This window comes from Camponotus vicinus, unplaced genomic scaffold (assembly GCF_025532165.1).
Source record: "Camponotus vicinus isolate PSW18456_S1 unplaced genomic scaffold, iyCamVici1.0 SCAF_1, whole genome shotgun sequence".
Taxonomy (NCBI): domain Eukaryota; kingdom Metazoa; phylum Arthropoda; class Insecta; order Hymenoptera; family Formicidae; genus Camponotus; species Camponotus vicinus.
Window position 1 is genome coordinate 34924208 of NW_028141945.1, and position 15733 is coordinate 34939940.

Below are 15733 nucleotides of genomic sequence, written 5' to 3' on the forward strand. Positions count from 1 at the left end.
CGAAAGTTAATTAACATGTGAAACCTTATTGTCTATGCGCGGCATAAATAGAAATATTAATTATATTTAATGTAATATTTTATGGAATTTGTATCTTTCAGCGATTATGTCAATTTCATGAATTTTCATGGCAATTTTATTTCCTACAATCGAACTTGCAATACCAATAATTATAAGCACGCAGCTAACACACGCTTGGCTTTTACATTCTCATGAAACAAAATACTTGGCACAGCAATATACTGTATAAAATACACATGCAAGTTTTTCATTGTATAATATAATTGCTGCATGAATAAATTGATTCGAATATTTGTAGATGCATGCGGGGAATATTTATACATGTCAAACGCGGCTCTTTGACGTTTCACAGAGATGCACGAAAAAGCATAGAGAAAAGCATTCGAGTCACGCTTGACCTGTCTCTCATTCGAAAGAGCGTCAGTTTTCTACAACGCCGGTGTGGCTTGAATTTAACCCGTTATACATTCAGAGAATGGATTTAATTTCACGGTGACGAAGGGAGAGAAAGAGAAGGAATGAAGGTAATATGGACGACATTTATCGGCGTGCGACGCGAATCTACGCGATAAGAACAGATGGGACACAAGAGTGACATGTATGCAACTACTGTGTCGCAACACGCAGCCCTTCGAGCCCTTTCCTGCGGCACCTGTTTAATTGTCATTGCGCGCCTGGCATGGCAATCGTCGAATTAAAGCGCCGCAAATGCAACGAATACATTTACGCTGATGCGTGCTTTGCATACACCTCATTACTTGCACGCATACCGTCCGTTTTCAGTCCCTACAGAGCATCGTGACGATTGTTACGAAACTTCTCTTCGAAAATCAATTAACAGACAATTTACCGCGACCTGTCATGGCGATTACGTTGTGTCAACGGTTATACGTGAATCGTATTACATGATTTGTGCATTTTAACGCGAGATTTTGACTTGAAAAATTTTAATAGAAAAAGAATTTATGGCATTTGATAAAAATTAACCTATTCGTTATTTTATATCAGAGAATCTGATATAACAGGGAACGAGTTCAAAGTGAATCATTTTTTCTGGCTATCGAAAATCACATATTCCGCTAAAATACTAAAATAAAATTTCACCAAATCTAATCAACCGACTTTTCGCAGAACAATTTTGCTTCCTCACATGTATATTTTAACAATATGGGCAATTCCAGAGGAGTGAATGCCGATCGTTTTGCCAAATACATTTTCGAAATCTTACAAGGTCGAGAAACTACCCTCGAGATGATTTCTCACATAAAATTACGATTTTATAAAGAGGGGAAGTTGAAGCGCTTCTGTCCTCCCTTTTTAACTCACACACTTTTTGCTAACATGTGTGTGAAAATCCTGCGACATACATGTGTGGCCGTCAACAGATTACGCTCGTTTTTCACCGTCTTCTGGTCATGTAATGGCTTTCTTTAGCTTGTTTGATTTTCTCTCTAAAGCCGAGCGTAGCACGTTCGATTATTTTGCCACTCAAGTTGACGAGAAAAGCTGGCTGTGAATTTGCATTCAAGTTTCGAATACTCAACAAAACTAAATCGTAGCGACGAGCGAAAAAACGATGCAAATATATGGTGAATTTATAGCTTTATTGAGCTTAGCACAGGGAAATGGCATTGTCGTTCAGAGTTAATTTTTCGCGCTACGCTTTTACGGCGGTATCGATTATCCTTCAACCTACGTTCGGCATCGTTATTAATGTTAACGTGCCAATATTAATTACATTGCGATATTAATTAGCAAACTTTGGTTGCTACGCATTATAGTTAGGAAATAATTCATTATATAGTATGGAATTAAAACACAGAGCGTATAATGAGGACGATGTATATGCAAGTTCAGGGTATGTAAAATGAGTCCGCGATTGATCATCGGTCGAAATTGCAAATTTGTCGCATGTATAAATTAAGAATTTTTCAAAGCAACAGACAGGTACTTTCGAATAAATACGAGTTCTGACTTTTGAAATTAATCTCTTGTTAATACAATATCGTTGGTCACATTAGAAAAATTCTATATCAGGGTTTTCTATCAAAAAGCATAACACTGACTTTATAATAAAACTCTGAAAACTGCGAACTTTCGAAAAATTAAAGAGTGACTAATAAATCTTTGAGTAAGAGAAGAGGAATCTAATTATTAATTTTCATGGCATACTTAATAGATAGAAAGTATAATACACTTTAATTATACGGGAAAAATTAATCCAGTAAAAGCTCGTTTATTTTCAATCTTTCCAAAACTTTCTTCAAATATATTCGGTCGATTTTATAAACAACATTTATTCTCTGTTTAATTAAATTAATAAGCAATATTAAACATTGAACACATATAATAATAATAAATCAACGAATAAACATCGCAATAATTTAAAAGATTAATATATTATTTATATGCGCAGGTGTATTGTATGTAGTTCTTGTTATTGAGAGAGAAAACGACTAAAATTAGAAAAGGGCTTAGTCTGCATGTAGGAGATGGAAGTTACTATGATATTCTCGACATCCATTATTATACACCATGTTTCCAGAGTACATAAGAGGATAAGCGACAGGTCATGTACCATCGGATAATAATTATAATTTTAATTACGTGCAGCCAGATTGCAATTATCGAAAATATGTTAAAGGCGAAGGTGGATATCTTTCAGAATAACTATTTCGAGAGAAAGAAAGAAATGTGTGTGTTTGTATATGCATGTGTGTATGTATGTATGTATGATAGGTGAATAGATATGTAGATATATAATATGTATATGTGACTACAGTTCGTTTTTTCTGACTGTATATATATTTAAAACTCTTTTAATATTCTCAATATTACGTCACATTTGATGACATTTTTAAAACAAATTAGAAGACAATATAATTGTTTTTGAATTTGTTTATAGCATGTAAACTATTGATAAAATATTCCTGGATCGTAGTAAAATATACGGGTGACGTCAAAAGTTTATTTGAAAATGATAAAACAACGATTGATTATTTATGGCTCATTATTTATGTAATTTAAGGTCAGTTGTAACATCGAAATATTTTTGCATATTTGTAGAGGAGCGTGCACAAGCGAAGGTGCAAAATTCTCGATTAAAAATCGTCGCATTTAACTTTCACACTCGTCTCGATATAGCGTCACCATCCTTGACCTCGTCGCAAACATGAACGAATAAAGAACATCCTGGTTACTACTGCGCCACAGTGGGAAATATAATTTATTAAAAGCTATTTTTCAGCTGCTGGATATGTGTGTGTATGTATTTGTACTTACAGAATGTAACTTGGATATTCTATCATGCTAATCAAAAAGCGCAGTTTCAAATAAAACGATAACTACTGAGTTACTTCGATGTTCACAAATGCGAGCGCACGAATAATTAATCAAAACACTATTACTTTGCCCTTTATCGCGTTACAAATTTACTACCAAATGGCTGTTCTAATTAAAAGTTAATCGCAAAATCCATTAATGTAAGAAAGACAAACCGATGGCTTAATGCTCGATGACGAATAATCCAGTCATTTTTACAAAAGAAAAATGTCTCGTTTGTTGAATAAACGACAATGTTCGATAATGCAGGAAATTCAAAGCGGTTACCTCAGGCAAAGACATAGAATATTCTAGCAGTGGCTTTTCTCAGATAGGAAGATCCACATTTGTCCATGCTCTAAGGTCGCGACAGCGTACAAGATAATATAAAACTTAAAAAGAAAATCCTGCGAAAATTCTTGAAAATTTCTCAAGTCTTGAAAATAATTATATATAACTATTTTTAAAATAAAATTATTCGGAAGCGATTTTTAATCGAGACATTGAAATTAGAAGAAGATTGACTTTGTCACAAATAATATATTAATAATATTTATAATAATAATATATTGCAATTATTACATTTTGCGAATTGTTAATAATCTTCCTATAAAAATTATTTTTTAAGAAAGGACTCAAGAGCACATTTCGCTTATGCAACTCAGGTAGATTGCGGAAATGCATTCTCCATATAATATTGCTCCGAAATTATGGTACATCTGGACGACCATTCATTTCATCAACTGTCGCTTTGTACTTTCATAATTTTCCCATTTTCCAGCAACTTAATTCAAATAGCCACATTACCTCGAGAACCAACTGGAAATGAGAAGCTCATTTAACGTGAGTTCCCAGAATATAATTTGAATATACCAATCGTTTAATGTTATCCACGTAATTTAGTGATTCGCAGTATCATTTGTCATAGTGTTTGATAAATTGAAATATTATGCAATAGAACTGTGCATAAAACAGTTGGGGAAGGTCTGGATAAATATGCAGTTAATAGACTATCGATGTTCGAACAGAAATACAATATATTATATACATTCACTCAATTACCACATTCGACAATCGCGACAGAATTCAATATTTTCAGACTGTATATTTTTTACGGTTCCGTTATTCACAGCGTGTATTTATCCAAATCCTGTTGTTTTGTGATAAATCTAACAACATTTTACAGAACGAAAACATTTTTTACGCTATTTTATAGAATAACATAAAAAAATACTCTCGCTACCCTTCGGTCCGTCCGGTTTACGCATCACAGAGAACTCCTATCCGTGCGGGATGAAATTTGTACGAACAATATTGGAATAATATTTTTACATACATATTCATATGCATATACATACATACATATATATATATATATATATATATATATATATATACAAAATTAGAATATTATTATCCAGTATTAATTGCTGACGATTTCTTTGATAATTATTTGCACTTAAAGCTCACTAAATGAAACAGATGGATAATATTTAAATTATTGATATTATATATGAAATCAAATAATAAATGAACATTCTATGTAAAAAGTCATTCAAGTATAACAAATGTATACATATTACTCTTTATCTATATTTTCAGAAGTGTATGTTGCATCCCAGAAGATAAATAAACTGCATTCTTAAGACACAACAAGTTTCTAATCGAGAGAATCATGAAGAAATAACACGCAGTCTATTAAAGTATCGGATAATTTGATTTTATTGTGACCCGCGACGTGTGCCACTTTGCTCATAAACGGCCACCGAGGTCTTTAAATAATTTACGTTTGCCGAGTAAACACATTTTCCGCTGCACCAGCTGCGAAAAAGATGTGCGGCAGGGAGAGACGCAGTCTTCGCGTCACGTCTTTAGAAAAGAGACGCATAACAGGCCCGCGTCGTTGCATCCAGTAGGAGGCTCACGACGCCACCGACAATGACAATGGGGTTGTAAAATGGGACGAGTATACTGGGACAAGAAGAACGACGGCCTCGTCCTTGCGACCACTACGTGACGCGACATCGCCAAGGCTGATGTTGATTTCGTATTTACTCTTGCTGAAAGAACTACAAATCAATTTCGATTTTACGAGCTACTCATTGAATTGAAAAATTGAATGTTTCTAGTTTAACTCTAACTTGAAAAAAGGCATTTAATTAATTAAAAGTATTTTGATAGTAAAACCAACTTGATTGATCTGGAAAACTTTTCTTTAGTTAAGTATGTATATATGTATTTGTGTATATTTTTTAAACATACTTTAATTTAATTTAACATTAAAATGTTTATCTCAAGCATATAATTCTTATTGTCAAATACATAATAATATTAAAATATTTTAATTTATAAAAATCCCAATTACAACAAATATTTTAAAAAATGAAAAAATATATATGGAGATCATATTTTTGTTAAATCTCACATCGAAACGTCATTAAAAACAGATTTCAATTCGAATTGAAAACTAAACCGTATAAATTTCATGAACCAGCGAAACATGGAGTATATTTTGCAGTTGTCATCGACGATAATTGCGATACTAAAAGTCGAGCTGTTAAAGCGACTGGAGTTACAGTCTCGCATTATTTTTCGCAGCAGGCGCGTGCGATCGATTTATTGGTCGCAACGAAAGTGGAAATAAGGAAAAAAACAGCTTCCTCCTTGTCTAGGAGACCAAAAGAAAATACTAAACGGCCGATATATCTTTAGAAAAAGTGGGAAAGCCGACGAGCATCACGTGACCTTTGCAGAAATCGATACGCTCTCTCTATCCCTATTATCTCACGCATTCACATATCGTCGATAAACCCCTTAATTGTTCGGTGCATTTCGGATTTATCCGTTTAACGAGAAAGTTAGTTTCTCCTAAAGTTTGTATACTCGGGAATTTGTCAAGAAATGTTTCATCCATCGTAATAACTTGGGATTTATGATGCCAAGAATCTGGAAAACACAATTAGATGACTAAACTCATGTTTTTGCTTCTTGCGTTCATAAATTCAAAAGATTCACCGCATATGTTGCGTTAAATAGCGTAGCAGTAGTCTGATTATGACTGATATCTTCAATATTTAAAACGATATCTTTATACATTAACTAAAAAGAATACAAAATTAAGTGGTTGCATTTGGTGTTAATTATCGCATTTGTGCATAGTAAAGAGGATCTCAGATCATAATATTTCGAGAGTTTTATATTAGAAATTGGAATTTATTTTGAAAGTTGTCATATCGCTAAAAATGCATACACATATGGGAACAAATGTACAAAAAGTTTTTGAAACGCTAATGCACTATACTAATTGAGTATTACAAAAAGTAAAATATATAGGACCAACATCTGATTGTTGACTATAGATTGTTGATTGTTGATAATAGAGAAGTAGTATATGAGTTTTTAAATTAACATGTGCCCCTTGTGCGTACAAATAATCCATTTGCCTTTGACATTAAATACATTATCATAAAATAAGTGTTTTTGAATTATGTATAATGCATTTGAATGCATCATCCCACGAAAAAGTCTGGAAATTACGTTACTTTAAATATTATCGTCCGTGATAATTTTTACAACATAATGTTAAAAAAGCAAGGCAAAAGATAATTAAAACATATCAAATTTTTTTACCTTCTTGACAGATACAAATTATATATTTTGGAATGCGATTTTTTCTTAGATTTTACTAAAATGTAATTTTTGTAGAACACTTCATGTCTGCGAAAGCTTAAAAGCAACGCGTTTTACGGACTTTGGAATTTCGATAACCCGATAGCCATTGCGTATGTAATTCCTATTGACACATTTATAGTGTTAAAATGGAACACGTATAACGTTGAAGCGGAAGTGGAAGCAGGACACTCGATTCTCGCTAAAGTTCTAGTTTTCACCGTACACGGGGGTTGAGGACGAGAATTGAGGATGATAACTTCTTACACCGGACTTTATAGTAGCGAATAACGGACATTGTTGCGTATGCTGCTTAGCGAGGTTTCGCGCGCATACCAAGACACATACCTGTTTATCCGGCTCTTTGCCTTTGGCGGTGATGAGTCGATCGCAATAGCAGCCCTCCAGCAGAACGACGCCACTGGGTCGTGAACAGTTCTCGCTCTCGTAATAGAATAGCAAATTCTGTAACAAACAGCAGAGTCTAGGATGAGCTCGATTTTCTCGGGAGAAAAACGTGAGAAAATAAACAGCTGTAATTTCTTATATTCTCTGTGTAGAAAGATAATGATATCGTGATATTTAATGTGTCATGCTTGGGTAACATAATCGTATTACATTCTTATAATTTGCATATTAAAATAAATTTATAAACGTCTTGATATTTAATTTAGGTATCTGTTTTTAATCCAAGCATGCTGCTTAAGTTTTCATTACTAAAATTTTTGACATATAATCTTTTCAGCGCCAAGAGGCAGGAATATGCCCGACCATATCCAGACCACTTCTACTGAAAGATGACTTCGCTCGGCATAAAATATTACACAAAGCAATCTTTTATACAGTAAAAAATTTCTACGAGAGATGTTCGCAAGTAATTAAAATTCTTAACTTATTTAAAAATGTATACACACATGTGCACACATAAAATTGTCATCAGTTATATCATAAGCGCAATGTTTATTAAATACGTAAAAATTAATCCAAATGTAATTATTTGAAATAACAGCTTGTAATATTTGTAAGGATAAAAAACAGAAGTTGCACATTACGCTTAGTTACGCGAAAGAAAATAATTTACAGATACAAATTTACTTGCTAATATTAAAAAATTGCATAAAACATACTATTATCTGGTTTACATTAAACTAAATTGCGTTCGCATTGTCGAAAAATTCATGGGATAAATATCGCAATTCGACACATGCTCTCATATTTCATAAAGCCAGTTACATTCCGCCGAGTAAATTTCGCATTGCTGATACGTGATACAAATCCAAAACGATTTTTCTATTGTTGCAACGTGACGTTATCAACAAATATCTACAATTGTTGCGATCATAGTTTTAAATAGCTTTGAAACCAAAAATACTTTACAATACATATTTTGACCAATTGCACTGGGATCGCATTCGGGTTTCAGATCGCTTTGTGCTAATAAATTTCCCAAAAAAGATTGGCTAAATTATTATATAATTATTAAATAGAGTGCTGTAAGTCTGTCGATAAAATAAAAAGTAATTTGTGACAATAACACTGATGTGTCTCGCAATAAAGTTTTATGAAACGAACTTCGTAAAGAAAAGAAGAAACTACATTCTCGGGAAAAAACCCCGGAGCACAAATCTTAGATTAATTTAACTTCTATCTCAGAAGTATATATATGTGTGTGTGTGTGTGTGTGTGTGTGTGTGTGTGTGTGTGTGTGTGTGTGTGTGGCATGTACATTTTTATCGCGCGGGACGAGAGTTTCATTCCTTTTACTAGTTTCGAACGGACGCCTTCTAGAAGAATGTAAGCGTTCTCGCATAAAAATCGATTACAAGCGACTGAAGTTTTTGATCTTCGGTAATTCAAGATAGGTGCGATAAATTTAACAAGCTTTAAGAGCATAAAAGAACTGAAGTTACTTTTATTATCCAATGACTCGGAACGTCTCGATAAGAGAGATACTCGATCATCGCGTATCTCTCAGCTATGTAAAAGTTTCGAGCAACGAGTAACTTCACCACGCGATGATATCTGCGTTTATTTGACAAACTTTTGTAAACAACGAGGTATCGCGTTTTATTAATTGCCTCACTTATATTTCGCTTCCTCTTGTATTTATTTAATTATATCGAAACGAAAAAAAGTAAACAACAATATATTTCCTGTATTTATTTGATCCCTATCCATTATTCTCCGGTATATAAGCCATCTCGAGCTTCTATAAGATAAAAGTAAGTGTGGAAATCCCAGGATACTCGGTAGATTGTTTTTCTTCGAAACTAAAATTAGTTAAACGGTTGGATGATACGGCAACGTAACTTTTGTTGAAAAAGTTCAAACTCATTTGCGATGCGATGACACGACTTTCGTCTTTAATAGAATAATTACAAGTTTCGCGTCTACACCATCACCGTCATAATTGAGCGGCATCATGATCGCAAAAACTATACAACGGGATAATTTACCTGCGATTTAAGGTATTATGAGAATAGAGAAAAAAGAAAACGCAAAGAAAGAAATGATTCAAATTCTTGATGTAGATGTTCCTCCCAAATGACGAAGTATCTGTCGCAAACTATATTAGAAACTCTTTTCTTAATTATATTAGTTGGTTAGCCCGAAATGCCGCAAGAGTTAATGAGACCTTTTCGAAAGTTTGTAACGGCCATGAGGAAACAATAGCCCCGTGAGCAGTAAAGAAATTTCCGCGAATCGCGAGGAAGAGCGTGCTTTATGCAAGTTCGCGCAAACTTAGATATTGTCGTTATTTTATTTTAATGGTTATTAATAGTTGGAAATATCACGTTGTTTTTTTTTTTTAGATAATGCCAACAAATGACAACTTTCCGCCAAGCAAACTCCTTGAGAAAAACCATAATTAATGTTGGAAAATCTATGCACTGTAATTGTAAAATAATTTTTTTTATAATTAATAAGATGAGAAATAAGATGAGAAGTATATATACATCCTCACAAAAGATGAAGATTGCAAATAAATGTAAATTTAAATTCAGATTCAGATTCTGACTCAGGTGTGAAATTCAAATTGAACACATAAATTAGATCGCTCTGATTTCTCTCTCTCTCTCTCTCTCTCTCTCTCTCTCTCTCTCTTTTCTCTACAATGCAAATAAAGTAAATCGTGCACAATCTTTGACAACATAGCAAATAATTCACTGACCTGGTAGAGAACAAACCATCGTTGTTGCCATTTAGTGGAGTCAGCTGTCCGCTTGTGCAAATAACCCGACAGCGAATGATCGTAATGGGCTTTCTCCGAAAGCATGACTAGTTGAGCGTCATTTACTCTCACTGTAACACATCGCAGACACGTAATGCGCGTGTGAATGGAACAATTAAAACGTGTATATAACAGCCGCTCAGATTTAAGCAAGGAATGCAGCGCATGCAATTGCGTGCCATTGCGCGAACTTTCACAAACATTTTCGCGAAATGAAATTTGTATGAGGCACAATTTGCAAATTTTTACAGAAAAAAATTTTCTTTTTCTCTATTTAAAAAAATATTTTGACGTCAAAATTATTTCAATTCACCGTTTATTCTTTATAATATATTTGAAATGCATATATTTATCAGTTTTATGCTACATCGCGATTTTTGCGAGAATATATTAATCGTGTAAATAGGGATATACTTGCAAATCAGTGTACAATATACAAATACATCCGAATTGCAAAATTACATACGAGATATATCTACGCGTTTACCACATGATATATAATGCAATGCGCTGCATCACAATTATGTATGTACGTCGAATTATCATACTATTCCAAAATAATAGTATTCAAAGTACCGAGGTGAATCTTGTTTACCGCATCGTATGAATGTAAATATTAATAATCTCCGCCGATGACAAACGTGATAGCAAACAATATTGTTCAAATCCCGTTGTTCGTACAATGAATCAATGTCCAATATAAATTACAAGGTGCTCGTAATTAAAAGCGTATGGCTGTTATTTGAGGGAGCGAATGACAAATTTCATCAAGACAAATAATCCGAGATTAAAAAATTGCGGATTCCATATAATACAATCATGATTGAACGCGATCTGTCAAAACTAACATTTGTACAGTCGCGATACCGAGATACCGTTCACTACACCCGGGTCACCTCCGAGATTTCAATCTCCGACGATCTATAGTTTCTAGTTCAGTCAGTGCGAATACAACTTTGGCTTAACTGCTGCTTCTGCAGCACAAACGCAAAAGTCGTCCGCTCGATCGACCAACATGTGTGTGACGTAAATTGTGAGAAGTCGTCGCGTCGCAACTCTCGGTTCGTACGTCGCAAACTTTCGTGATCGTGTGTTAACTTTACGGAGATACGCTCGACATTTAAGAAACTTTATTCCACTCGAACAAATCGAACTCGAAGTTTCCTGCGGATAGGCGACGAAATTCGTATAATACTCACTTGTCCGCATTGCCGTCGTGTGTTGCGCGAAAAATGGAGCAAAATGTATAAAACACTATAAAACTGATTATTATATGTATACCTAATATGCGGATAAAATAATAATCTCGATAGAAGCATAGAAAATTTTCTATGTAAACAATAAATTTATATAAAATGAGCATTATCTCAATGAAAGCAATTCAATGAGAAGAGACAAACTTTTGCAATGTAAATATTATAATATCAAAAATACTATAAAATCAAATCTTTTTGATAGGCGCAGTTTCAGTATAAATAATATAAATAATATTATTTATTGAAACAAAAATACCATTGAAAAATTAGAGTCTCTATCTTGTTAATTTAATACAATTATAATTTAATACAATTAAGGACATTTTTTTCGTCATAATTATGATTAATTAATTTAATTTATTGTATTTTACATCGTTTATTATAAATAAGTTTTTAAAATATTAATTTACAATTAAACTGCGCGTTCGCATTTATTAACTCTTATTATAGCGATGTTGCATATTTAAAATGAGCAGTAATGATCATCAAAAAATTATCTTGCATGAAAACACATGAATTTATAAAAAATATTCTTCCGCGAGATTTCAATTCTATTTAATATTAATGCTTGTATTTAAAATAAATATTATTTAATATGAATCATAAAATATTATCTGCGAAAATCTATATCTCTCTTACATACACATATTACATTCATTATTTTATGCATTATTTTATTAAGCTCGAAGTTGGAAAAATGAAATACATCTTACCAGTTTTTTGCATTTTGGGACTGAGCATGATCACAGGTCGTTAGCAGAAGGATGCTTCCCTCACGTTGATCTTCACAGCGGTGATTGATTGTCCAGATTACCTTGTTTAGGTTCCAATAGTGTAGAAAATAACACCTCGTGTGCTAAAGTTAAGTGTCAAGGATGTATCTCGATCGGTTTTGAAGACGCCAACTTTTACGTGGATTTATCGAAAGCCGCGCCGTAGCATCTGTGAACATAAAGAAGATTTCTTTGATAAGTAACGTTACTTTCGAAGGATTTTATATTAATAAAATTGTTATAACTTCAAGCAGCAGCTACCGTGTTCACGATTGACAGAGATAAATCTTTGATATTTGATAACATGTGTATTACGACAAATATATTGACGTTCAATACAGTTCATTTTTGCAATGATATGTTATTGAGCTTCTGATAATGTCAATTCGTATAAATTAAATAAATCACTAATTAAATAAATATTATTATCAGTCGAGATTCAACACAATCGAAATCATTTATGTCTCTAAAAATTTGTCATATTGATATTTCGCGATATGTCTACATAAATATGCTAAACACATCGGTGCAATAATGTCGTTTTATGGTAATTGAGTCGAAACGATATGAAATCAGAGTTGATTTTCTAACTGCACTTGCGTTAACTCGAAATCTCGACGTCACTGATTCGATATTTATTGATTGGTTTTTACTTTATTTCCTTTTTCATATTATTATTTGAAATTACTTGGAATTATTTGTAAATCGCTTCCAATATAAAAAACGAGCGCGAACGCTGTTAAAAGTAGGAAATTGAAGCGATAGCATACGCGAATCTCGCGGAAATAAGATGTTAAACTATTTACGATTAAAATCGATATTCTCGAGTATTAATTTTAGTGAAAGCGCGAATCTAATGATAGTCGTTTCACTCCGATTGCTCTCGATCAAACTGATTGCGAATGCAACTTTAATGCTTGTGTGTATATATATATATATATATATATATATATATATATATATATATGTGTGTGTGTGTGTGTGTGTGTGTGTGTATGTGTGTGTTTAAATATCACATATTAATCTTTATTTTAAATTATCAATCCGCGCATTAATTCATCAATTATATTATATTAAATTAAAGTAAAATTAATTCGTGGTTTTTGATAAAAAATATTGTCTCTGTGTGTGAAAGACCTCGGAATGCATTAATAAAAAGTATTATATTATCGCTCTAGATTGTAATATGCTATAATTTGTAATATGAATTAAATATCTTCGATAACTCAAAAATTAATAAACGAGCTAGATACTTAATTAATTAAATTTATCGGTTAATCAAATTTTACAGTTTATAAGTACATTCATAATCGTTAAAATGATTAAAATAGAAAAAGATTTGCAATATGTTTACAAGAAATATTTATGTTCTGCGTTACACGATAACTTTTTATTTAAAGCTTATGAGCCACGCGTAGCTCTGGGAGTTTTCCGATACGCCTAGCGATCCATTTTTTTACAACACACAACAGATGCATCGTTTTAAAAATACCCGCATTTTCCAATTTTGTAGTTAATTACTCTGTTTGTTATTTCATGATATTTATTATTAAAATTGTAATTATGTTTTTGCATTCACTTAGAGATTATTGGAAAATATAATCGTTAATCATCTAATTTTAAAGTCAGTAAGAGAATAAGAGAAGAAAAATGCAATTCGTGACTTTGCATAATTTAAATTCGCTCTCTGTTACCATTTGTATTCGCAAACGAACGGATTGCGACTTTTTCCATCGATATTTGAGAAAAAAAATCATCGATTCTTCAAAGATATCCATAAATATCCAAGAAGAAGAAATACAAGAAAATTATTTAGCAAGAGGAATGAAACAGAGGAGAGAAATGACGATAGGCACAAGAGAGAATCTTCCAGGACATGAATTTTCCAGAGAGGTGGAAAAGAGAGATCATTCTTGTTTCCCCTGTAGAAATAGTCTGTGATTTCCAAAAGCGAAGAGTCGAGGGGCGAAAAAGAAGAAGAGAAGAAGGTGGAAGAAAGTTCGAAATATTTCATATCTTTTTCACAATACCTGTTACTCCTGCGTGCGTATCTCGTCGCACGCGTCATTTGCCTCCTCCCTCCTTCTCATCCACCCTCTCTTCCGCCAGCTTCCGCCAAGTCGTCCGCGAGCGATCTCGCTTCGCCACCTGCTCGTGCCTACTCTCAAGACCGCATGCCGTATAACCACCCTCTTTTTCTCTCTTTTTCTCTCTCTCTCACTCTCTCTCTCTCTCTCTTAATCTCTCTACCGAACTATATATATATATATATATATTCCTTCTTCCCTCTCCTTTCTTTTTTCTGCGACCACGAGTCGCACCGGAGGAGAAGGTCCGCCGGCGCGCGTGTCAACGGTTTTTATCCGCTAGTTTTTATCCTTCTTTTTGTGACGATTTCTCGTGACGGTGATAAAAGGACAGTTTCCAAATGCCGGCTCTTTTATTTCAGGCACAACCGGGACGTTGATATAGACGACGATGTTGGCGGAGACGACGTCCCGTGGTGACGGCCGGCGGTGACGGCACCCGATGCTTCTCTTCTCATGGTCGGAAGACGCGCGGACGACCTGCGATGTAGCGGCGTTGGCGGTTGCGACGTGCCTGACGCGCGGGGACGACCGACCGACCACCGACCGACAAGCTCCGTCCTCCGCTTATACCGCGACACGCGCGCGTCCACCGCCCCGCAAAAGGATCCCGGAGGCTGCGCTGGATGGGCCCGCAAGTGCGCAAGCTCGCAAGCTCACCCTTTTCCCTTCGTATGCGCCTCGCCTTCTCGGCAATTCCTGACAGAGAGAAAGAGAGAGAGAGAGAGAGAGGGGGGGGAGAAGAGGGAGAAATCTACCTGTGCTTGCCTGCGTACCTGGCCCTTGCCGAGGGGCCACCTTGGATCTTCAACATCGACAACACCCTCGTTGGCTAACCCAGGACCAAGCTGCACATACTAACTAGTAGAAAGCGTTTATTTTAACCCTACAGAAACACTTCAAACAACAGGTAACATGTCGTAAAACAAAACATCTTGAAATACATAGATAAATACATAGAAAATTACAAAAAAGAGAGCAAAATATAAAACAAGATATATTATATATGTATTTGCATACGCGTGTATGTGTATGTGTGTGCGTGTGCGTGGATATATAGGCAAAGGTTCTGCGAGGGAAAACCCGCGAGCGCGTGTCTTTTATCCATGAAAATTAATAATGCATCGCCCCTTGACAAGGGCCACATTAACCGTGACCCCGGCTAATCCGGTATAGTCGATCACGGGAATTAAACGTTTTTTTTTCGCATATTTATATAGGCCTTGGAAGAATATTTATAATAGTCTAATATTAAAAGTCATATTTTTTGTTTGATAAAAGAAGATATTAAATATTTAAGTTTAACAAATTTTATTAAGAGCTATTAAAAGACGAATAGCTTCTTTTTATGTAAAAAAAGAAAAAAAAGAATTA

At 34.1% G+C, this 15733-nt stretch overlaps 1 protein-coding gene across 4 annotated transcripts in view; it reads right to left on the reverse strand.

The window, feature by feature from the left end:
- Window positions 1–14920, reverse strand: part of LOC145963531 (ras-specific guanine nucleotide-releasing factor 2) — a 54786-nt gene extending 39866 nt beyond the window's left edge. For all 4 annotated transcript variants that reach the window (XM_083085592.1, XM_083085609.1, XM_083085602.1 and 1 more), the window contains exons 1-4: window positions 14303–14920; window positions 12213–12441; window positions 10184–10314; window positions 7360–7476 (exon numbers count right to left, since the gene is read on the reverse strand). In XM_083085592.1, coding sequence (XP_082941718.1) covers window positions 7360–7476; window positions 10184–10314; window positions 12213–12240 — 276 coding nt within the window. In that variant the 5' untranslated portion in view covers window positions 12241–12441; window positions 14303–14920. The remainder of the gene's footprint in view (window positions 1–7359; window positions 7477–10183; window positions 10315–12212; window positions 12442–14302) is intronic.
- Window positions 14921–15733: the final 813 nt, after the last annotated feature.